The sequence below is a fragment of the Salvelinus alpinus genome, chromosome 13 (genome assembly GCF_045679555.1).
Source record: "Salvelinus alpinus chromosome 13, SLU_Salpinus.1, whole genome shotgun sequence".
NCBI classification, from domain to species: Eukaryota; Metazoa; Chordata; class Actinopteri; order Salmoniformes; family Salmonidae; genus Salvelinus; species Salvelinus alpinus.
In genome coordinates, this window is record NC_092098.1 from 51,355,621 (window position 1) to 51,381,848 (window position 26,228).

The window sequence follows — 26,228 nt, forward strand, 5'->3', positions numbered from 1 at the left end:
CTGACTAACGGCGAATAAAGTATGAAGAGTAGCACACGCCTATTAATCTAACCTCCCAGTAATTTGGGTAAAAAAACATCAACGTTCCGGCCTGAAGGCGGTTTCTATCTAGAATCTCCCTAACAATGACTGGTTACTACAAAGCCTGAATATACAGCGTTGAATACAACAGGAAATAGTTTGGACACGTATTATCAATAAAATGTTGTTTTTTTTTTAAAGCTCCTCCTGAAAAATATTGGTTATTTTTTTAACAAGTGAAATTTGAGTGACAGCCTTTACATCGAGTAGCTGATTTTGTTCTGGTTGGCAAGATTACATTCGGTGTTTTTCAGTTACATATTTTGTGTAATATTAATTTAAAGAGTGAAATGCTACAAGAGGCACAAAGGTCACTTCAGATGGAATGTTTTTTAATGGTAGACCATTTCCACACGACAATGACCCCATTTTAAAATGGTCACTGTAGTGTCAACTTTCGCAACAGTTTCTCACAAGGTAAAAGCAAATAGTGGATTTCATTCGATTCGTTTCTCTGTACCCATTTCAATCTACCATTCACGTAATACTTTCTCCATGTATGAAAATACAGCATTTGTCAAATACAGAAGCAAACCTACAGTATTCCTCCCACAAACAAATGTTGATGCTGACACATGGATTCCTAGACATCACTCTTTCTACTGAAATAACCCAGAATGTTAAGTCTATACAGCTAAGATGTAGTGACAAATGGAGAGCCCATTCATACAAAATAAGTAGAGAAATACAAAATGATTTCACTTGTCACAGAAAAAGAACTTTATAATCTAGTAATTCAGACAAATGTATTTTTATAGCAGAAACAAGTGACCTCTAATGACAGAAATTAAAGTAGACATTAATGACAGTTTAAACACAAGATGGCTTTTCAGTGAGTCATTTTTACCTCTCACATGGTTTATAGAGTAGCCTAGGGTGTATTCATTACAGAAACCGTTTTAAGAACCAAATGGAACCGACGCGAGGTGGGATCTATCTGAATTTGTCCAATAGGAACTTGTTTGCGCTTTGTTTTTGAACGCAATATTTAGCAAATGAATCGGGCATGTTTACACCCCTGGTCTCTGATCTGTTAGTGCTCTTACCAACTCCATTGCCAAGCCATGACATTTCCTTTTAAAGTTGTCAAGACAGCAGAAAAAGACCGGCGATCTACAGAGTGCTGTGGATATTGACAAGTGGGGTGGGGGTCCAATGATCAGAAATACATGTTTAGAAAAGGCAAGCAAGAGAGCCAGACACCAGGCTTCATTTTACCGTCTCTCTTTAACTGCTAAAGGCCCAGTGATCCAACAGAAGGCACTTTTGATGGCATTTTGTTGAATGCAGTGAACATGACTGTCATGGTTCTAAATCTTGGGACATTTTTTGAATCACTTTCTGAACAGGACACATGGATTAAAATTTAGTCGAGGGGTGCAGTATACATTTATCTGTATTTCTGTTGATTTTGATTAATACATGTTTATCTTCTAATTTGACTTGAATAAAATCTTTTTTTTTTATGTGTGTTACTCCTTATCCAGCAGGTTAGCGATAGGAACACATTCAGCAAGCGTTTAAGGACTTTGACTTGTGACTCCAAAGCCAAACACCCCACCCATACTTCCCTGGAACAAGTCACTTTTGGGACTATTATTACACCTATTTAAGTTTGTAGCTCCAACGTTAGGACCTATATGATGGCTGCTAACATGGGCTCTGTGAGTAACCCCTTAGGAAAGTCTATAGTATACAACCAGACTACTGTAAAGTCAAAACTCTGGGCGTTGGAGGTTTAGACCTTATCATCGTGCACAAAATGGCATCTCGTCCCAAAGACCTCAGGTGTATCACCGGTAAAATTCCGATGCAACACAGTATTTTTGTGTCAAATACCTTGTGCAGCGCTAGTGAGTGAGTTACAATGCAAACCATGTGTAACCAATAAAGTACCTCATATTCCATCATGCATGTACAAATGATGACCTGGCATGGTTTAACAGGAAGCAGTCATTTGCGTCATCAGCCATCTTTGTTTAGACCTCTGCCATTAGGAAACATCAGCTCCTTTCCTATTTGGAAATTGCCAACTGGTGTAAAAAAAAATTTTTTTTAAAAGTGGCAACACATGTAGCTATGTTGAGTGCCCATCTAAAACGGTATCAATGAGATTGTTCAATGTGATCCAGGGGATGTTCCACTGTCCATGAATGTGGACAGTAACTTACACATCAGGTTTGAAGGGCTTCAAACTGATCTGTCGGCTTATTCTGCTTCGCTTGCCTGCTGGTTCTGGACGATCCAACTGGCTTGGGTTGTATCACACACCTTGGCCAATACTGAGAGGTAGTGGCAAGGACACCAAGTACTGTGTGGTTTCCTTCCCCAAAAACTGTAGTACCACTAAGAGAGAGAGAGAGACTGAACCTTATTACTTAAAATCGACAACCGTAACCTACAAAAACACCTAACTGAATGGCTGGCCTACTACTACCACCACCCTTAAGTTGACAGACAATCACTGTTTGGCAGCCTGTGCTACCGTATCATTGCACTATACACAAGGGGTGAGGGAGACACCAATGGCCTTTTTAAGTACACAATTTAGTAAATACAAAACAAAAAAAGCAATGAGTTTGTAACAATGGTGAGACAATGAGGAAAAAATAAAAGTGAAACATTTACATATACCCCCTCCACCCAATAAAGGGAATTCACATCTCATTTACATATACCCCTCCACCCAACCAAAATAAAGAGAATTCACGTCTCATTTACATATACCCCTCCACCCAACCAAAATAAAGGGAATTCACATCTCATTTACATATACCCCTCCACCCAACCAAAATAAAGGGAATTCACGTCTCTTTTGAGGCACATAAGTCTACATGGATCCCCCAGTGGTACAGTAGTGTGTCCAGGAATGCTTTTTTTTTTTTTTACACAGAATGACAACAAGACAGGGAAGTTCACGGAGAGCAAGACTTCATCTTGGCGGAGAATAAATTAACTAGGGTCATGTACATTAGGCACCAAAGAAGAAGAAACCAACTGAGACAGGGTACTACTACCTGGACAATAGACGGGCTGGTTGTTTAGCAACAAAACTGACGGGGGTTTGTTTGTTGACACGTAAACTATATTGTCGTCATTGTTTATTGACAACATAAGTACATTGTTACAGTTGTTGGTTAAACTGAAACAAGCCACCTATGACTCACCAGATGGCAGCCTCATGTTATTGTTGCTGGCCATCAAGAATCACAACACCACACTGCCTTCTGCCCCATTGAAGCACGTGCATTGTTTTCGTGACGTCAGCTAACCAGTCTATAAGAAACGCACATTTTCATTTTCCCCCAGTGCAAAACGTTATGAAAACGTTGCGTTGACTAATGAACACAACCCTGCTCTGAAGACTCTTTGAGAATGCACATATCATATGTGACCTCAGTGAGTTAAAGACTTCTGAGAAAGAGATGAAAGAAACAGATTAGTGAACACATGATTCCACACAGGTCTATGCAGCATGCCTTGCTTGTGGGTTGCAGGAAATTAAGACGTCACACACTGCAAAACGTCTTCAGACTGAGTTAATTCACCCAGATGACAACTTGACCTTACTTATTTTGTTCCTTATTTTGTGATTTCTTTCGAAACATTTTTGTATTTTTTTTTTAACTTAGTCTATGTCAACACTAAATCACAATCTAACCTGGAATAAAATCAGCAGCTATTTACAGAATCAAAAGAGAAAAAAATAGAAACAATTCTGACTGATTTCCACACAGTTGCTCACAGTCTCCCATGTTTAATATTAGTGGTACTATCAAAGACACACAAAAAAAATTGCTGTAAAGTGTAAACATTAAACAAATTAAAAATAAAAACTATGCTGTTGGGTGTTAACCTGTTTGTCTTTCATCATGTTATCCTAGCTATGCTGCCCAACTGTACGATTATAATCCCCACAATCATGCATTTGGTATTCTGACCCATTATTCAGTTCCGCTGAGGTTGTAGTAACGTCGCAGCTAGACTCCGGAGCCGGTCAGGAACAGGACCTTCTTATCGATTTTCAAGTATACACCTTTTAAGGAAGTCCCAATTTTCTTCCACACGTTCTGGTCCTTTTTTTTGTTCAAGAAGGAATGTCCTGTCCTCTCATTCTTTCACAGTGAAGTGAACTGCGATTCTACCTTTGCTTTCCTGCTTGTTTATTATGTGTGAGAGGAGTATAAATAAAAAATAAAAACGAAAATAAGAAATGAAGAGAATATTTCCCCCCCCCCCGTTTCATAATAAACATTGTTTTGGAAGCAAGGTCTCCTGGTGGACTTGTCAAAATGTTCTGTTCAAGAGTTCACGTAATTTGTTTGTTACTTCCCCCCCCCCCCACCCACCCCCCGCCCCATCTTAGTCCTGTTTGACCGGTAGCTGCCGCTTCCAGGCCTCGTTCAAGTAAACCAGGCGCTTGTAGTTGAGCATAAAGAGAATGAAGCTAAGTGCATATGTGGTGATGCAGATAATGCAGAAGTCCTCGAGGACAAAGTAGAGGATGTAGCCCAGGTAGAGAGAGCCCATCACCGATAGGATGGACGTCGCCATGAGGATGAGGGCAGCCATCGCACTCACGGTGATTCCTGTAACCCACCAGAGAGAGAGAGAGAGAGAGACACAGAGAGAGCAGGGTTTAGGCTACTAACGTGTACAAACAAGTAAGACGTGCTGTGCAAGGCTAGCAGTGAAGAAATATAAATCACTATGACAAACACTACTATGTGGAAAAGACAAATGCAAGCGTATTGGATAAGTTGGTCACAAAATGCCTGGACCTTGTACTGGAATCAGGGAGGAATAAGTTCCGTGCCCTCCTCTGGTGACCTTGTATGATAACCAGTCAGCTTTAAGACTTAGCACTTAACTGACATATTTATCCATTTGCTTACTCATGCTTGACAATTCTAAATATAAAAAGACAGAGATTGGACACCTGGCCGTCTTTCTGACCTTTAAATCTGAGTACCCAGCTGTTGAACGTAACAAGGGTCTCGGGGGGGGGGCATCCTATTCCCAATGTAGTGCATTTCTTTTGACCAGGGCCCGTGGGTATCTGGTCAAAAGTAGTACACTATATAGGGAACATTGTGCAGTTTGGAACTCATAGTCAGTGACCCATCAACTATGGCTAACTTACAGTGACGTCATAAAGGGCAGCCAGAATAACAGCCAACTAGCTGCATTTACGTAAACGGTTTTCTAGTGACATTTATTTGGATACATCCATAACAATGAGCTAATGAGGCGCAATTTCACCTGGCATAGAAAATGTACTCTCTCTCGTCAGGACACTGTTGTTCAGAGGAGCTAGCCAGCAACACAGCTAACACAATCACTTCAAACTGAAGCTGAAAAGACTAGCTGCATTTCGTTTGACTTTTTTTCAATTTACATTTTTTTGTATATATCCATAAAAATAATGACAGCCGATTCATGATTTCAACTGGCTGAGAAACACTGCCTGTCTCTTCCCGGCACGTTCATTACTATGGGACAGCAGGCGATTGAATTTTAATATTGAAACAATGTTGCAAATGTCAGAGAGACAGACAGGAAGGTTTATACAAATCTGCTGTTGAAAATGAAATGTTAGATCATGTCTAGATTATTTTTTTTATAGTGGAGATCAAGTTTATAAATTGCCTGGCTGGGCTGATGAGACAGTGGATTGTGCAGTCAGCTGGAACAGAGTAAATAGGCATTTTAACGTCAGATTTAGCCTGTGGCAATTTGTGGAATAGACACCGGCTGGAATGCGGTTTTAACCAATCAGCATTCAGGATTAGACCCACCCATTGTATACTATACCGTACCGGACCATACCTTACTGTACCATACTATTCCGTACCATGCCCTACTGGACCATACCTTACTATACCGTACAGATTTCCCTTTACTGGAACTAAGGGGATTAACCCGAACCATGAAAAACAGCCCCAGACCATTATTCCTCCACCACCAAACTTTACAGTTGGCACTATACATTCTGGCAGGTAGCATTCTCCTGGCATCTGCCAAACCCAGATTCATCCGCCAAACCCAGATTCATCCGCCAAACCCAGATTCATCCGTCGGACTATCACTCCAGAGAACACGTTTCCACTGCTCCAGAGTCCAAAGGCGGCAAGCTTTACACCACTCCATTCGACGCTTGGCATTGCGCATGGTGATTTTAGGCTTGTGTCCCACTGCTCGGCCATGGAAACCCATTTCATGACGCTCCCGACAAACAGTTCTTATGCTGATGTTGCTTCCATAGGCGGTTTCGAACTCGGTAGTGAGTGCAACCGAGGACAGACGATTTTTACGCGCTACACACTTTAGTAGTCAGCGGTCCCGTTCTGTGAGCTTGTGTGGCTCACCACTTTGCGGCTGAGCCGTTGTTGCTCCTAGATGTTTCCACTTCACAATAACAGCACTTACAGTTGACCGGGGCAGCTCTAGCAGGGCAGAAATTTGACGAACTGACTTGTTGGAAAGGTGTCATCCTATGACGGTGCCACGTTGAAAGTCACTGAGCTCTTCGGTACGGGCCATTCTACTGCCAATGTATGTCTATGGAGATTGCATGGCTGTGTGCTTGATTTTATACACCTGTCAGTAACAGGTGTGGCTGAAATAGCCGAACCCACTAACTTTAAGGGGTGTCCACATACTTTTGTTGTTTTGTTATAGCCATGTTGTTTATATAGACATGTTCAACCTAACCACACTGACAGTCAGTTCCACTCACCACTGTTGTGTTAGGCAAAATAAGCCTGTGTAGTAAACTAGGTTAAAGGGCCTCTTGTTCTGAGGCAGCACCAGGTGGCTAAGCAGGGCCTGTAGCCCAGTCAGTCAGTAGGCCCCAGACCCCGTAGACCAGTCAGTCAGTAGGCCCCAGGCCCCGTAGCCCAGACAGTCAGTAGGCCCCAGGCCCCGTAGCCCAGACAGTCGGTAGGCCCCAGGCCCCGTAGCCCAGACAGTCAGTAGGCCCCGTAGCCCAGACAGTCAGTAGGCCCCAGGCCCCGTAGCCCAGACAGTCAGTAGGCCCCGTAGCCCAGACAGTCAGTAGGCCCCAGGCCCCGTAGCCCAGTCAGTCAGTAGATCCCGTAGCCCAGTCAGTCAGTAGGCCCCAGACCCCGTAGCCCAGTCAGTCAGTAGGCCCCGTAGCCCAGACAGTCAGTAGGCCCCAGGCCCGTAGCCCAGACAGTCAGTAGGCCACAGGGCCCGTAGCCCAGACAGTCAGTAGGCCCCGTAGCCCAGTCAGTCAGTAGGCCCCGTAGCCGTCAGTCAGTCAGTAGGCCCCGTAGCCCAGACAGTCAGTAGGCCCCAGGCCCCGTAGCCCAGTCAGTCAGTAGATCCCGTAGCCCAGTCAGTCAGTAGGCCCCAGGCCCCGTAGCCCAGTCAGTCAGTAGGCCCCAGGCCCCGTAGCCCAGACAGTCAGTCAGTAGGCCCCAGGCCCCGTAGCCCAGACAGTCAGTAGACCCCAGTCAGTCAGTCAGTCAGTAGGCCCCGTAGACCAGTCAGTCAGTCAGTAGGCCCCGTAGGCCAGACAGTCAGTAGGCCCCAGGCCCCGTAGCCCAGACAGTCAGTAGGCCCCGTAGCCCAGACAGTCAGTAGGCCACAGGGCCCGTAGCCCAGACAGTCAGTAGGCCCCGTAGCCCAGACAGTCAGTAGGCCCCGTAGCCCAGACAGTCAGTAGGCCCCGTAGCCCAGACAGTCAGTAGGCCCCAGGCCCCGTAGCCCAGACAGTCAGTAGGCCCCAGGCCCCGTAGCCCAGACAGTCAGTAGGCCCCGTAGGCCAGACAGTCAGTAGACCCCAGGCCCCGTAGCCCAGACAGTCAGTAGGCCCCGTAGGCCAGACAGTCAGTAGGCCCCAGGCCCCGTAGCCCAGACAGTCAGTAGGCCCCGTAGGCCAGACAGTCAGTAGACCCCAGGCCCCGTAGCCCAGACAGTCAGTAGGCCCCGTAGCCCAGACAGTCAGTAGGCCCCGTAGCCCAGACAGTCAGTAGGCCCCGTAGCCCAGACAGTCAGTAGGCCCCGTAGCCCAGACAGTCAGTAGGCCCCGTAGCCCAGACAGTCAGTAGGCCCCAGGCCCCGTAGCCCAGACAGTCAGTAGGCCCCGTAGCCCAGACAGTCAGTAGGCCCCGTAGCCCAGACAGTCAGTAGGCCACAGGGCCCGTAGCCCAGACAGTCAGTAGGCCCCGTAGCCCAGACAGTCAGTAGGCCCCGTAGCCCAGACAGTCAGTAGGCCCCAGGCCCCGTAGCCCAGACAGTCAGTAAGCCCCAGGCCCCGTAGCCCAGACAGTCAGTAGGCCCCGTAGCCCAGACAGTCAGTAGGCCCCGTAGCCCAGACAGTCAGTAGGCCACAGGGCCCGTAGCCCAGACAGTCAGTAGGCCCCGTAGCCCAGACAGTCAGTAGGCCCCGTAGCCCAGACAGTCAGTAGGCCCCGTAGCCCAGACAGTCAGTAGGCCCCGTAGCCCAGACAGTCAGTAGGCCCCGTAGCCCAGACAGTCAGTAGGCCCCAGGCCCGTAGGTCAGTCAATGTTTGTCCTAGGATTTTTTTCAGCAGCGGTGGCAAAGTTAGCATGGTAGTGGGTGTAGCCAATGGCGCGGTCTACGACCAAATGTTTTTAAAGGCCCTCCTCTTGGACGCAGGAACAAAATGTAGCTGCAATTCTAATTTCCTGCAATTCTACACAATTTACCATGGCTTTACGTCACATTCTTATGCTATCTGAGTAACTCAAAAATAAAATGTTGACATTTTTTAAATTTTTGATTCTCCCTGACGGTCTAGTTGTTTTCATTTAGGTGAGTATACGTTCTTAAAAGATGATCTAATATTAAATATATGAGTCCAATATATTTTCTACATACTTTATATCTGGGTTCTGGTTACTTAACTTTACTCTGAAAACATTTTTACCACCCCAAAAATGCAATTTTTTAAATATTTTTGGGAGTGGCTGTCCTCCACTGCTAAATGAATATAGGGGGAACAAACTGGTCAATCAGCAGGCCCCATAGGTCAGTCCTCAGAGCGTCATGCCCACAGGGGGCACGTGCCCCCTCAGATTTGTTTTGTTGTCGTTTCTCTGTAATACTACTAGCCACCGAGCAATTTTATGAAGTTGGGTTTAGCTAGCCCATTTAGTTATGAGGTTCGGAACCTAACTACCAAGAAGCCATTTCAAGCTATCAATCGTGTTAGAGTAGCTAGCTTATCTAACTATATTTGCTGGAATGCCTGCTGGCAAGGTTAATAGACTTTTAAAAAAAGAAACCAATTATTAAATGTACTGAAGACTCACATTCCTTTCAATATTTCACTCATATTTTAGCAGAGAAGCATATATAGTTTCTTTAAAAAAAAATTTACCATCCGTCTGGAGGATACAGACAGTTCAAGAGGTATGATTAGATATGCAGAAAAATAAATGTTTTAATGATTATGGCTCTAGATTGCAGTCAGCAAAACATCCAACCTGCCACAAGGACATCAGCCAGTCAGGGGAGTGAACAGTATGATTTAACACAGGGAAGGGGCCCTTAGAGGGACTCTGGGGAAAGCTTTTCCTAAACAACATTAACCCATGCTGGACTATCTACTACTTAAATGACACCGACATTTAATGTATTTATTTTTTCTTTATTTAACTAGGCAAGTCAGTTAAGTTCAATGACGGCCTAGGAACAGCGGGTTAACTGCCTTGTTCAGGGGCAGAACGACAGATTTTTACCTTGTCAGCTCGGAGATTCGATCTTGCAACCTTCCGGTTACTAGTCCAACACTCTAACCTTGTCTATCCAAGATGGCGTAGCAGTAGGACGTGTGTATTTGTCGTATCCCGTGTCTTATGAAATTTCCATCTCCAAATACAACATTTTCCGCCAAGATAGAACTGCCAAAGGGGGTGGAGTTGCAATCTACTGTAGAGATAGCCTGCAGAGTTCTGTCATACTATCCAGGTCTGTGCCCCAACAGTTTGAGCTTCTACTTTTAAAAATCCACCTTTCCAGAAATAAGTCTCTCACTGTTGCCGCTTGTTATAGACCCCCCTCAGCCCCCAGCTGTGCCCTGGACACCTTATGTGAATTAATTGCCCCCCATTTATCTTCAGAGATTGTACTATTAGGTGACCTAAACTGGAATATGCTAAATAACCCGGCCGTCCTACAATCCAAGCTAGATGCCCTCAATCTCACACAAATTATTAAGGAACCTACCAGGTACAACCCTAAATCCGTAAACACGGGCACCCTCATAGATATCATCCTGACCAACCTGCCCTCTAAATACACCTCTGCTGTCTTCAACCAGCATCTCAGTGATCACTGCCTCATTGCCTGCGTCCGTAATGGGTCTGCAGTCAAACGACCACCCCTCATCACTGTCAAACGCTCCCTAAAACAATTCAGCGAGCAGGCCTTTCTACTCGACCTGGCCCGGGTACCCTGGAAGGATATTGACCTCATTCTGTCAGTAGAGGATGCCTGGTTATTCTTTAAAAGTGCTTTCCTCACCATCTTAAATAAGCATGCCCCATTAAAAAAGGTAGAACCAGGAACAGATATAGCCCTTGGTTCACTCCAGACCTGACTGCCCTTGACCAGCACAAAAACGTTCTGTGGCATACTGCATTAGCATTGAATAGCCCCCGCGATATGCAACTTTAAAGGGAAGTTAGGAACTAATATACACAGGCAGTTTGAAAAAGCTAGCCTTTGCTTTCCTAACAGAAATTTGCATCCTGTAGCACAAACTCCAAAAGGTTCTGGGACACTGTAAAGTCCATGGAGAATAAGAGCACCTCCTCCCAGCTGCCCACTGCACTGAGGCTAGGAAACACTGTCACCACCGATAAATCTAGGATAATTGAGAATTTCAAAAAGCATTTTTCTACAGCTGGACATGCTTTCCACCTGGCTACCCCTACCCCGGTCAACAGCTCTGCACCCCCCACCGCAACTCGCCCAAGCCACCCCCTTTCTCCTTCACCCAAATCCAGAAAGCTGATGTTCTGAAAGAGCTGCAAAATCTGGACCCCTAAAAATCAGCTGGGCTAGACAATCTGGACCCTCGCTTTATAAAATTATCCGCCGCAATTGTTGCAACCCCTATTACTAGCCTGTTCAACCTCTCGTATCGTCTGAGATCCCTAAAGATTGGAAAGCTGCCGCAGTCATCCCCCTCTTCAGAGACCCAAACTGTTACAGACCTATATCTAGCCTACCCTGCCTTCCTAAAGTCTTCGAAAGCCAAGTTAACAAACAGATCACCGACCATTTCGAATCCCACCGTACCTTCTCCACTATGCAATTTGGTTTCCGAGCTGGTCATGGGTGCACCTCAGCCACGCTCAAGGTCCTAAACGATATCATAACCGCCATCGACAAAAGACAATACTGTGCAGCCGTCTTCATCGACCTGGCCAAGGCTTTTGACTCTGTCAATCACTTTATTCTTAATCACCGCAATCTTATCGGCAGACTCAACAGCCTTGGTTTCTCAAATGCCTCGTGAGGTTCACCAACTACTTCTCAGACAGAGTTCAGTGTGTCAAATCGGAGGGCTTGTTGTCCGGACCTCTGGCAGTCTCTATGGGGGTGCCACAGTGTTCAATTCTCGGGCCGACTCTTTTCTCTGTATACATCAGTGATGTCGCTCTTGCTGCTGGTGAAACTCTGATCCACCTCTATGCAGACGACACCCGTCTGTATACTTCTTGCCCTTCTTTGGACACTGTTAACAACCCTCCAGACGAGCTTCAATGCCATACAACACTCCTTCTGTGGTCTCCAACTGCTCTTAAATGCAAGTAAAACTAAATGCATGCTCTTCAACTGATCGCTGCCCGCACCCGCCCGCACGTCTAGCATCACTACTCTGGACGGTTCTGACTTAGAATATGTGGACAACTACAAATACCTAGGTGTCTGGTTAGACTGTAAACTCTCCTTCCAGACTCACATTAAGCATTTCCAATCCAAAATTAAAACTAGAATCGGCTTCCTATTTCACAACAAAGCATCCTTCACTCACGCTGCCAAACATACCCTCGTAAAACTGAATATCCTACCGATCCTTGACTTCGGCGATGTCATTTACAAAATAGCCTCCAACACTCTACTCAGCAAATTGGATGTAGTCTATCACAGTGCCATCCGTTTTGTCACCAAAGCCCCATATACAGTTCAAGTTGGAAGTTTACGTACACCATAGCCAAATACATTTAAACTCAGTTTCTCAATCCCTGACATTTAATCCTAGTAAAAATGCCCTGTCTTATGTCAGTTAGGATCACCACTATTTTAAGAATGTGAAATGCCAGAATAATAGTAGAGAGAATGATTTATTTCAGCTTTTATTTCTTTCATCACATTCCCAGTGGGTCAGAAGTTTACAAAGAGGGAAAGAGGCACTGAGTTTGAAGGTAGGCCTTGAAATACATCCACAGGTACACCTCCAATTGACTGAAATGATGTCAATTAGCCTATCAGAAGCTTCCAAAGCCATGACATCATTTTCTAGAATTTTCCAAGCTGTTTAAAGGTACAGTCAACTTAGTGTATGTAAACTTCTGACCCACTGGAATTGTGATAAAGTGAATAAGTGAAATAATCTGTCTGTAAACAATTGTTGGAACTATAGTTTGTTAACAAGAAATTTGTGGAGTGGTTGAAAAACAAGTTTTAATGACTTCAACTGTACTATGCACCACTGCGACCTGTATGCTCTCATTGGCTGGCCCTCGCTTCATATTCGTCGCCAAACCCACTGGCTCCAGATCATCTATAAATCTTTGCTAAGTAAAGCCCCACCTTATCTCAGCTCACTGGTCACCATAGCAGCACCCACCCGTAGCATGCGCTCCAGCAGGTATATTTCAATGGTCACCCCCAAAGCCAATTCCTCATTTGGCCGCCTTTCCTTCCAGTTCTCTGCTGCCAATGACTGGAACGAATTGCAAAAACCACTGAAGCTGGAGACTCATATCTCCCTCACTAACTTTAAGCATCAACTGTCAGAGCAGCTCACAGATTACTGCACCTGTGCATAGCCCATCTGTAAATAGCCCATCCAACTACCTCATCCCCATATTGTTATTTATTATTTTGCTCCTTTGCACCCCAGTATCTCTACTTGCACATTCATCTTCTGCACATCTATCACTCTAGTGTTTAATTGCTAAATTGTAATTATTTTGCCACTATGGCCTATTTATTGCCTTACCTCCCTAATCTTACTACATTTGCACACACTCTATGTAGATTTTTCTATTGTGTTATTGACTGTGTTTTGTTTATTCCATGTGTAACTCTGTGTTGTTTGCGTCGCACTGCTTTGCTTTATCTTGGCCAGGTCGCAGTTGTAAATGAGAACTTGTTCTTAACTGGCCTACCTGGTTAAATAAAGGTGAAATAAAAAGTTGGTTAGATTAAAACATATACATTGTCAACGACTTGATGACAAGCATATATTATGCATGCATCCAAATGCCTTTGACTTCTAACTAAAATTATATACACAGTGAACACACAATAGAGAAGACACAATGACGAGAAGCATAAATTTCACTCCTCTCGTATACTTTAGCCTCATCTGAGCCAGGGGCCAGTCAGGCCTCAGCATCTGAGCCAGGGGCCAGTCAGGCCTCAGCATCTGAGCCAGGGGCCAGTCAGGCCTCAGCATCTGAGCCAGGGGCCAGTCAGGCCTCAGCATCTGAGCCAGGGGCCAGTCATGCCTCAGCATCTGAGCCAGGGGCCAGTCAGGCCTCAGCATCTGAGCCAGGGGCCAGTCAGGCCTCAGCATCTGAGCCAGGGGCCAGTCAGGCCTCAGCATCTGAGCCAGGGGCCAGTCAGGCCTCAGCATCTGAGCCAGGGGCCAGTCAGGCCTCAGCATCTCAGATATAGTCAGATATAGTAAAGACTGAGAGGGGGGCCAGTCAGATATAGTAAAGACTGAGAGGGGGGCCAGTCAGATATAGTAAAGACTGAGAGGGGGGCCAGTCAGATATAGTAAAGACTGAGAGGGGGGCCAGTCAGATATAGTAAAGACTGAGAGGGGGGCCAGTCAGATATAGTAAAGACTGAGAGGGGGGCCAGTCAGATATAGTAAAGACTGAGAGGGGGGCCAGTCAGATATAGTAAAGACTGAGAGGGGGGCCAGTCAGATATAGTAAAGACTGAGAGGGGGGCCAGTCATAGTAAAGACTGAGAGGGGGGCCAGTCAGATATAGTAAAGACTGAGAGGGGGCCAGTCAGATATAGTAAAGACAGAGGGGGCCAGTCAGATATAGTAAAGACTGAGAGGGGGCCAGTCAGATATAGTAAAGACTGAGAGGGGGGCCAGTTAGATATAGTAAAGACTGAGAGGGGGGCCAGTTAGATATAGTAAAGACTGAGAGGGGGGCCAGTCAGATATAGTAAAGACTGAGAGGGGGGCCAGTCAGATATAGTAAAGACTGAGAGGGGGCCTGACAGATATAGTAAAGGGCCAGTCAGATGTGTGTCAGCACAAATAGCACAAAGTGACTGTCAAGGAGGCTTGCAGGGTGTTTTCTGCCATTGTTATACTTTGGCGGGCCGCCTAAGCGGGGTTTTTTCTCTCGGTTCGCCTAAATCCAAACTAATTCATTTTCTGGATAGAAAAGTGTTTTCAGTGTAAACTTAACACAGCTAAAAACAGTATGTAGAATAGATAATGAACCTATATATTTTTATTTATTTATTATTATTTATTTTTTTATATAATCTTTGAGAACTAACAGTCACCTAAATAAAAACTATGAGAATTGAAAATTCCAAAAATAATACATTTAGCAGTATATCATTTGTTATTATGTTTGAGCAAAATAACACAGTATTAGCCATGGCAAAATGCATAGTCGTATGATATTTGCTTAAAAACTGCTACATGTTCTCTCAGCTTTGTAGAATAGCCGGAATTTGGCTTAAAAATGCTAAAATGTCTCCACACCGTCAAGATGGGTGGCCTCTAAAATGTTCTCTGAAATTAAAGCCGGGCTGATGACCGCACCCCCCCAGTCACACCCACCACCTAAGCCCCCTTTTGATCCAGAAAACAACCTGGGTTGCCACCTAACATCTATCCATACTTTGAATAGCATGTGCCTGTGGCAGTGGGAAAACCGAAGTCTTACCTAGTAACAGTTGAAAGACATAAAATACAATTCCGTAGACACTGTTTGGCTGGTTCATTGCACTGTCGTTTCCGAAGATCGAGCCCAACAGTCCAAATCCTCGACCCCACCTACACATCGAGAGGAATTGGAAGAAAGAAATGGAAATTTGTTGGTAATCGTGATGTTGATGAATTGCAAGGATAAATTGACAAATACATTTAATTAACCTGAAATACAAATGTCAATGTCCACCAATGGCAATGTCCGAGAAGTTCAAGCTATTATTGGGCTCGATTCTGATAAGGTGATAACTAGGTAGACTAAACGGTGTCATTTACAAGTTACAACCATAAAGTTAACAGCTCTACAATACTAAGTTATATTCTGATAGGGCAGCTAAATAGGTAGCCAAACGGTCTCATTTACAAGTTACAACCATAAAAGTAAAAGCAGGCTTTCACTGAACCACTGTTTCCTTAGTTAGTGGAACTTCCAGAGGCCTCAGAAGCAAGACAACCAAGTACTTTGGAAGTTCTGAGCGACGCAACAACCACTGGTCCTGATTACACGTCTCCCCCTCCCTGCACTGCCTCCCCCTCCCTGCACTGCCTCCCCTCCCTGCACTGCCTCCCCCCCCCCCCCTGCACCGCCTCCCCCTCCCTGCACTGCACCGCCTCCCCCCCTGCACCGCCTCCCCCTCCCTGCACCGCCTCCCCCTCCCCCACCCTGCACTGCCCCCCCCCCCCCCCTGCACCGCCTCCCCCTCCCTCCCTGCACCGCCTCCCCCTCCCTGCACCGCCTCCCCCTCCCCCTCCCTGCACCGCCTCCCCCTCCCTGCACCCCCTCCCCCTCCCTGCACCGCCTCCCCCTCCCTCCCTGCACTGCCTCCCCCTCCCTGCACCGCCTCCCCCTCCCCCTCCCTGCACCGCCTCCCCCTCCCTGCACCCCCTCCCTGCACCGCCTCCCCCTCCCTGCACCCCCTCCCCCTCCCTGCACCGCCTCCCCCTCCCCGCACCCCCTCCCCGCACCCCCTCCCCCTCCCTGCACCGCCTCATTGTTCACAGCTGACTTTTATGCACTACATTTAGGACCTATATATTCCATTATAACTGTTCCCAACTAATCAGTGAACTGACCTAAGCGCTTGCCCGAAGTATTAGTCGAATGACGAGTTATCAATGTATGTTTATTGATCCAATCTGGAAACAAAGAGGGGTTAAGAGGGAAGCCCTGAACTGGCAAACCAACCTTCAGACTTCCAAGGTAAACTGACTCCAAAATGTTTCACTGTTGACTGTTTGACAGGAGGCCAATGAAATGCACACTAATATTGTATTTTACCCCCTTTTTTTCTCCCCAATGTTCGATCTTGTCTCATCGCTGCTACTCCCCAAGAGGTCTGTAACAGCCAATGTCAACATCCCTGTAACAGTAACCAAGAAAGATGTGACCCATGTCTTTCCTACCAGCTCCAATTCAACCAGAGTGTCTTTCCTACCAGCTCCAATTCAACCAGAGTGATTTTCCTACCAGCTCCAATTCAGGGGGGAGGCAGTGCAGGGAGGGGGAGGCAGTGCAGGGAGGGGAGGCAGTGCAGGGAGGGGGAGACGTGTAATCAGGACCAGTGGTTGTTGCGTCGCTCAGAACTTCCAAAGTACTTGGTTGTCTTGCTTCTGAGGCCTCTGGAAGTTCCACTAACTAAGGAAACAGTGGTTCAGTGAAAGCCTGCTTTTACTTTTATGGTTGTAACTTGTAAATGAGACCGTTTGGCTACCTATTTAGCTGCCCTATCAGAATATAACTTAGTATTGTAGAGCTGTTAACTTTATGGTTGTAACTTGTAAATGACACCGTCTCTAATACAGCCTTATTATAAAATGGATTACATTGATGAGGGGGGAAAACAACCTACACACAATACCCCATAATGGCAAAGCCAAAAAAATGGCAAAGCAACAAAAAAAATGTGCACATTTATTAAAAATAAAACTGAAATATCACGTTTAGATTAGTATTCAGATCATTTACTATGTACTTTGTTGAAGCACACCTGGCAGCGAATACAGAGTCTTCTTGGATATGATGCTACAAGCTTGGCACACCTGTATTTGGGGAGTTTCTCCCATTCTTCTCTGCAGATCCTCTCAAGCTCTGTCAGGTTGGATGGGGAGCGTCGCTGCACAACTATTTTCAAGTCTCTCCAGAGATGTTAGATTGGGTTCAAGTCCAGGCTCTGGCTGGGCCACTCAAGGACATTCAGAAACTTGTCCCGAAGCCACTCGTGCATTGTCTTTGTTGTGTGCTTAGGGTCGTTGTCCTGTTGGAAGGTGAACCTTCACCCCAGTCTGTTGTCCTAAGCGCTCTGGAGCAGGTTTTCATCAAGGATCTCTCTGTACTTTTCTCCATTCATCTTTCCCTTAATCCTGAGTAGTCTCCCAGTCCTTGCTGCTGAAAAACATCCCCGCAGCATGATGCTGCCACCACCATGCTTCACCGTAGGGACGGTGCCAGGTTTCCTTCAGACGTGACGCTTGACATTCAGGCCAAAGAGTTCATCAGATCAGAGAATCTTGTTTCTCATGGCCTGAGGGTCCTTTAGGTGCCTTTTGGCAAACTCCAAACTGTCATGTGCCTTTTACTGAGGAGTGGCTTATGTCTGGCCACTCTACCATAAAGGCCTGATTGGTGGAGTGCTGCAGAGATGGTTGTCCTTCTGGAAGGTTCTCCCATCCCCACAGTGGAACTCGAGAGCTCGGTCAGTGACCATCTGGTTCTTGGTAACCTCCCTGACCAAGGCCCTTCTCCCACGATTGCTCAGTTTGGCCAAGCGGGCAGCTCTAAGAAGAGTCTTGGTGGTTACAAACTTCTTCCAATTAAGAATGGAAGCCACTGTGTTCTTGGGGACCTTCAATGCTGCAGAAATGTTTTGGTACCTTTTCCCAGATCTGTGCCTTGACACAATCCTGTCTCGGAATGCTGCGGACAATTCCTTCGAACTCATGGCTTGGTTTTTGCTCTGACATGCACTGTCAACTGTGGGACATTATATAGACAATTTAATTTACCACAGGTGGACTCCAATCAAGTTGTAGAAACATTTCAAGGATGATCAATGGAAACAGGATGCACCTTAGCTCAATTTTGAGTCTCATAGCAAAGGGTCTGAATACTTATGTAAATAAGGTATCTGTTTTTTTATACATTTCCAAAAATGTCTAAAAATCTGTTTTCTCTTTGTCATTATGGGGTAGTGTGTGTATATTGATGATGGAAAACATTACTTTAATCAATTTTAGAATAAGGCTGTAACATAACAAAATGTGGAAAAAGTCCAGGGGTCTGGATACTTTCCAAATGCACTGTATACAACCAATGGAGAAGGACAGCTGAAAAGGCTAGGCCTATATAATCATGAAGGCCTATATAAATCATGAAGGCTAGGCCTATATAATCACGAAGGCCTATATAAATCATGAAGGCTAGGCCTATATAATCATGAAGGCCTATATAAATCATGAAGGCTAGGCCTATATAATCATGAAGGCCTATATAAATCATGAAGGCCTATATAAACCATTAAGGCCTATATAAATCATGAAGGCCTATATAAATCATGAAGGCTAGGCCTATATAATCATGAAGGCCTATATAAACCATGAAGGCCTATATAAATCATGAAGGCCTATATAAACCATGAAGGCCTATATAAATCATGAAGGCTAGGCCTATATAATCATGAAGGCCTATATAAACCATGAAGGCTAGGCCTATATAATCATGAAGGCCTATATAAATCATGAAGGCCTATATAAATCATGAAGGCTAGGCCTATATAATCATGAAGGCCTATATAAATCATGAAGGCTAGGCCTATATAATCATGAAGGCCTATATAAATCATGAAGGCTAGGCCTATATAATCATGAAGGCCTATATAAATCATGAAGGCCTATATAAACCATTAAGGCCTATATAAATCATGAAGGCCTATATAAATCATGAAGGCTAGGCCTATATAATCATGAAGGCCTATATAAACCATGAAGGCCTATATAAATCATGAAGGCCTATATAAACCATGAAGGCCTATATAAATCATGAAGGCTAGGCCTATATAATCATGAAGGCCTATATAAACCATGAAGGCTAGGCCTATATAATCATGAAGGCCTATATAAATCATGAAGGCCTATATAAAACATGAAGGCTAGGCCTATATAATCATGAAGGCCTATATAAATCATGAAGGCTAGGCCTATATAATCATGAAGGCCTATATAAATCATGAAGGCTAGGCCTATATAAATCGTGAAGGCCTATATAAATCGTGAAGGCCTATATAAATCATGAAGGCCTATATAAATCATGAAGGCCTATATAAATCGTGAAGGCCTATATAAATCATGAAGGCCTATATAAATCATGAAGGCCTATATAAATCATGAAGGACTATATAAATCATGAAGGACTATATAAATCATGAAGGCCTATATAAATCATGAAGGCCTATATAATCATGAAGGCCTATATAATCATGAAGGCCTATATAAATCATGAAGGCCTATATAAATCGTGAAGGCCTATATAAATCATGAAGGCTAGGCCTATATAATCATGAAGGCCTATATAAACCATGAAGGCCTATATAAATCATGAAGGCCTATATAAACCATGAAGGCCTATATAAATCATGAAGGCTAGGCCTATATAATCATGAAGGCCTATATAAACCATGAAGGCTAGGCCTATATAATCATGAAGGCCTATATAAATCATGAAGGCCTATATAAATCATGAAGGCTAGGCCTATATAATCATGAAGGCCTATATAAATCATGAAGGCTAGGCCTATATAATCATGAAGGCCTATATAAATCATGAAGGCTAGGCCTATATAAATCGTGAAGGCCTATATAAATCATGAAGGCCTATATAAATCATGAAGGCCTATATAAATCATGAAGGCCTATATAAATCGTGAAGGCCTATATAAATCATGAAGGCCTATATAAATCATGAAGGCCTATATAAATCATGAAGGCCTATATAAATCATGAAGGACTATATAAATCATGAAGGCCTATATAAATCATGAAGGCCTATATAATCATGAAGGCCTATATAATCATGAAGGCCTATATAAATCATGAAGGCCTATATAAATCGTGAAGGCCTATATAAATCATGAAGGCCTATATAAATCATGAAGGCCTATATAATCATGAAGGCCTATATAAATCATGAAGGCTAGGCCTATACAACCATGAAGGCCTATATAATCATGAAGGCCTATATAAATCATGAAGGCTAGGCCTATATAATCATGAAGGCCTATATAAATCATGAAGGCTAGGCCTATATAATCATGAAGGCCTATATAAATCATGAAGGCTAGGCCTATATAATCATGAAGGCCTATATAAATCATGAAGGCTAGGCCTATATAATCATGAAGGCCTATATAAATCATGAAGGCTAGGCCTATACAACCATGAAGGCCTATATAAATCATGAAGGCTAGGCCTATATAATCATGAAGGCTAGGCCTATATAATCATGAAGGCTAGGCCTATATAAATCATGAAGGCTAGGCCTATATAATCATGAAGGCTAGGCCTATATAATCATGAAGGCTAGGCCTATATAATCATGAAGGCCTATATAATCATGGAAAGGTCCAGCTGAGGTCTGGTGTGAACAACTTGCAATATGGATACCATGCCAATCAAATCCCATGGGAAAATGTCATGACAGTTACACTGACTCTTAAAAAGACTTCTATGAGCAAGCCACTGATGCCTAAAGAAGGCATTACAATGACTTTTCCAAGAATGCTAACCAAGGTTATTGGGCTAATGTCTTTTAGTAATTATAACATTTCTGGTCTAGCAGTTATGCTACATGGTCATTGATATAGGCCTCCTTTCCTATAGGGTTCATCTTTTTTGTTCACAGACGTGCCACACAGTCCAAAAGCATCCAGTCTCTTTTCTCTCTCTGCTATAGGAAAAAAAAGCTCTCCCTCGAGACAAAATACTGTATATTATGCCACTATAAATGAACAGGTTTAGGTTGGGTGTTATTCAAAGCATCATGATGGCCTTCGGCAGGCAGAGTGTGGTTGAGAAACTTAAGGTCTCATCACGTGTTGTTCTCATGACTCCAGCACCATGTCTGAAAAATCTCTTCACTGTATCCCCCACCCACCTGACATTGCTTGTCCACATTAAACACCAAACAGGAACGTGCGTGTCATATAATCATGGTAGCTACCATGAAATCCAACAGGTCATGTGACTTCAGCTTTGTCAATATAACATTTGCATTTCCAAATCTAAGGAACAGGTTGTTCATATTGTCATTGACATATTACAACTGACAATTCAACTATTCTCAATGAGGGCAGAAATCGGAAAAGTATATTTGAAATATAGTTAATGGTCCTACACAAATGTAGCCTACAGTTTCTAGTTAAATCAGTTTTAGATATTGGAAAACGTGCTTGAGGTTCCCTCCAACTTATTTCATGTGTTACACGTTAGATTAGACAACTGATTCACACGTTTAGACAAGCTACACAAAACTGACTGAATGGTTACGCCGATCTCGTCTAGTTAGCTGGACTAGCTTAGTAAATAACGTTAGCCAATGTTAGTTTGCTGCCGGCGGTGGCGCCGTATTCGCTAGCTAGTTGGCTAATTTAACAATCTAATGAAAGCAATATGTGTTTAGAAGTTTGAAGAACAAAATGTGTAACATGTGCATCCATGCAAATTAAAAAACACCACTTCCTGGCATCTAGCAAACAAACAGCCAGTTAGTAGCTAGCTAGCGTTAGTTGCTGGCTGGTGAATAAGTAGCGTAGCGTTAGCAATTTGGCTAAACAACTAACGTTACACTTGCTTCTACAGTAAAACATACCAGCCTAAGTTTGTTATCAACAGTAAGCAAGCTTCTGATTGTAACTTTTGTACGTTTTTTTGGGCGAAAACCATTGCTTTTTTTTACAGAAATTGTAAAGTGTACTAAAGAAGAGGTGCATGCGAAAAATATATATATATATTTGACAGTTCAGCCCGCGCAGCCGTTCCCACAATGCCACCCAGTCTCATTCAGAGCGCTGCTGGTACTCGGCGCCGCTGGTGAATTCAAATTACCTGGAGGTGAAGACTTTTGAACAGCTGATAGAATTGCTCACGTCGCACATGGCCCGATAATTCGAGTCTCTAGACTTTTCCGTTTCCACGTGAAAGGCGTATAAGGACAACAATATACCCAAGACGCAAACAAGGAGCCTGGCTATTCTTTCCCATCGAGGGGTGGACACTCTCAGGACGGGCGCCGCCATCTTTCTCCGGCCTTGCTCGAGTCGTACACGCAACCGCTTACCATTGGGGACAACGAGAACTGCGACGTGGAAAAGCGTCAGAACGTGCCACACCACCAGGGCAGGGGCGTGTCACCGTCTCGCCACCCCTCGTCTACAGTACAATGGCCTGCCAAATGCCAATACAGAAAATATGTTTGTGTAGATATAAACAATTGCATCAAAATGTTTCCATACCCTACCTGTAACAGTCTGACTTGTACTTATTACATTGCTGGTCAGCTAAACTTAGTCCTGGTCTATGATAAAAACTATACCTCTATCTAAGAGTTGAAGCTCCCTATGTCCTTGCACTCTGAGACCAATCTAATCTATTACAAAAATAAATAAATTAAATGAACATGTATGGCAATCCCCTCATGCCTCTGAGCAAGTGTAGCATCTTTAAAATGTTTTTTTTTTGCCAGTGGGGTCATACTGCCTCTTAGTGTCTCAGTCGTGTACTGTTAGATATTAGAGTTTGAGATCATTTCTAATGAAACATATACTGAGTTAAACATTGGAGTTTGTCTCTCTACAAATCAAATCAAAGTTTATTGCTCACATGCACAGATTTACAGGTGCAGCAAAAAGCTTGTTACTAGCTCCAACAGTGAAGTAGAATTTTATTTAACTCGGCAAGTCAGTTAAGAACAAATTCTTATTTACAATGACAGCCTAGGAACAGTGGATTAACTGCCTTGTTCAGGGGCAGAATGACATTATTTTATTGTCAGCTCAGTGATTCGATCTAGAAACCTTTTGGTCAACTGGCCCAACGCTCTTACCACTAGGCTACTTGCCATCCCAAAATGTCTTGCAAATACAATACACATGGAATGTGAAAGTGGACAGTATCATATGTTTACTGGACATGTCTAGATTGTACTCGCATTGCCCAGTTTGCAGTCTACAGCCAACAGACATATTTAATACTGTGTCGTCATGATAGATTTACAAGTCAACTGCATGTATCTGGGTATAGGGATTGCAGTGGCGACCCGTCATTCAGGGCAGCAGAGGTAACTCTGGGTCTTCCTTTCCTGTGGCGGACCTCATGAGAGCCAGTTTCATCATAGAGCTTGATGGTTTTTGCAACTGCACTTGAGGAAACTTTAAAAGTTCTTGACATTTTCCACATTGACTGACCTTCATGTCTTAAAGTAGTGATGGCCTGTCGTTTCTCTGCTTATTTGAGCTGTTCTTGCCATAATATGGACTTCGTCTTTTACCAAATAGGGCTATCTTCTGTATACCACCCCTACCTTGTCACAAGCTCAAAATTATTAAGAAGGAAAGAAATTCCACAAATGAACTTTTAACAAGGCACACCTGTTAATTGAAATGCATTCCAGGTGACTACCTCATGAAGCTGGTTGAGAGAATGCCAAGAGTGTACAAAGCTGTGATCAAGGCAAAGGGTGGCTACTTTGAAGAATCTCAAATATAAAATATATTTTGATTTGTTTGACACTTTTTTTGGTTACTACATGATTCCGTATGTGTTATTTCATAGCTTTTATGTCTTCACTATTATTCTAGTTAAATAAAGATAAAATAAAATAGTAAAAATAAAGAAAACCTCTGTAATGAGTAGGTGTATCCAATCTTTTGACTGGTAATGTATATTATCAGCATTCTTGAAGAATATAACTTTTAAATGCCTCATGAGCTTAGTTCAACTCTTACACTCCACGAGAACCCAAAATATAAGCTTGTTTTCCTCCAATGTTTGTAAACATTGTAAATGTAAACAAACACTGTATAGCCTCATAACATAGTTAAAACAATAATTTTGATATCATGCATGGTCAGTCTTTGCATCCATAGCTCTATCTGGTAATCTGAGAGTGGTTACATTTCTCCAGGCCCATCCTTCAGCTTTTTACCAAAACAGAGGCGGGGCATCCGTTTTTGTTATTGTTTAATGTCTAGATTTGTCCTTTATACAGCTGCATATTATCAAGATATCAAAATGTCACCAACTAAAAGGTAAACAATAGGCGTATAGCAAATGCAGCATATGACATTCATTTTTCACATGTAAATAGCACTTTTCAGTAGTGCTGAAAGCATGCCATTCCATGAGCGCAGCATTTATTTTTCAACTCGACTCAATGAGCCCAATCAGTCGTCCATGACAACAAAATCATAAACAACAGAGTAGGGCTGGCTAATAAGTCCTTAGTTTTAGGGTTATGCACAGGTAAAACAATATTCTTGAAGATTGGAATGACTGGAATACTTTGTTTTTTAATGTAAGGATATAATTAAATCATATTATTATATGTAGTAGAAAGCGATGGGTTAGAAGAAGCCTACATAACCAACCCATAAAGTAAAATGTAACATATATATTGCCAGCTATGTAAACTTTAACACTGATTTATCCTGCAATAGATGTCGTTCAATTGGAAACATACATTTTTGTCTTCTTCTAATGCCTCTTAAGGGGAAAGTAATCTAAAAGTAACTGAATGTAAACAGTTTAAATTACTGAGTTTGGGTAATCCAAAAGTTACATTACTGATTACAATGTGGACAAGTAACTAGTAACTGTAACGGATTACATTTAGAAAGTAATCTCCCCAACCCTGGTAGTGGTGTGGCTTTGCTGCCATGCATTAGAAAAAAAACAAGGAGAACACCGCCTTGTAAAACGAAGGGATCTTGACATGGGCCAATCAGAATCGTCTCTTGATCATGTGACGTTAAGAATATAAACAGTGAGTGACATCATCTGTTTACTTCAGCTTTTGCACCGTTGGTAGACTTCATTAGAGTACTAGCAATATTTGCCTCTCCTAAAATTATGGCAACAGACATTGAAAGATTTGCTTTTTTCGAAGAAGCACACTACGACCAATACGATTACTACAATCTAGCCGAATATTCATGTCACGCTGGTGGAAAAGGTAGAACCAAGAGAGAAATCGGACTGAACACCAATCGCCATATCCCTGCTGGACACGAGAGAAAAATTACTGAAAAATATCAAAACAGTGAACTCAAACGCAGGAGAACCAAAAGTTTAACATCTTGATGGACTCTGTGTCAGGTAATGTTGTAGAACTACGAAAGATATAGAAAATGTGATAAATTAAGCTATTTTAGTGCGAACAATGTTGCGCATAAACATGTCTGTTCGTGTCTTTTTGCCTCTGCGCTGTTGTTGTTCTTGTCCAACTGCCATTTTAAGACGAACAAAGAACCGTGTGCATTGCATTGGGTGGAGTTTTTGACATTCTGGATCAACAACAGTTATACCCAATAGCAAATGTAACTGTTGTTCATGTTGACCTTGAAAAATGAATATTATAGTTGATTTATGTATTTTATCTCCCTTCTATACAGATCTCAACCCTAGCTGAAGATTGAACTGGAACATGGTCCAAATTTGTATTTTTGTCTTTCCTGACCCTTCTGACCCAGAGAACGGAGTTGACTGTGACTGGCCTGCCAGGAAACGCACCTTGGCAGTTAGTTTCGAGTGCACTCCTTTTCCACACGTTGCACCCCTGTAACTGGACCTAACTGGTCTCCAGTTACAGCAGTGTGCAAGAATAAATGGTTTTAAATGGTTGAAGACCTCTCTAGGACTATTATGCTGTTATGATACTGTTTGGTTTAAAGTGTAAAAAGT

At 43.4% G+C, this 26,228-nt stretch overlaps 1 protein-coding gene across 1 annotated transcript; it reads right to left on the reverse strand.

The window, feature by feature from the left end:
• Nucleotides 1-3,822: 3,822 nt before the first annotated feature.
• On the reverse strand, nt 3,823-22,643 carry LOC139537878 (vitamin K epoxide reductase complex subunit 1-like protein 1). Its single transcript, XM_071339740.1, has 3 exons — nt 22,377-22,643; nt 15,238-15,347; nt 3,823-4,670 (listed from the first exon to the last, which is right to left on the reverse strand). Exons 1-3 carry the CDS (start codon nt 22,565-22,567, stop codon nt 4,444-4,446), a joined length of 528 nt encoding a protein of 175 aa, XP_071195841.1. The 5' UTR covers nt 22,568-22,643; the 3' UTR covers nt 3,823-4,443.
• Between the last annotated feature and the right edge of the window lie 3,585 nt (nt 22,644-26,228).

Excerpts from the sequence above, each read along its gene's own strand:
- LOC139537878 (XM_071339740.1), bottom strand. The coding sequence starts at position 22,567 with ATGGCGGCGCCCGTCCTGAGAGTGTCCACCCCTCGATGGGAAAGAATA. Across the intron at positions 15,348-22,376 it reads TCAAAAGTCTTCACCTCCAG|GTGGGGTCGAGGATTTGGAC; the intron begins GTAATTTGAATT and ends CTCGATGTGTAG. Across the intron at positions 4,671-15,237 it reads TGTCTTTCAACTGTTACTAG|GAATCACCGTGAGTGCGATG; the intron begins GTAAGACTTCGG and ends GGTGGGTTACAG.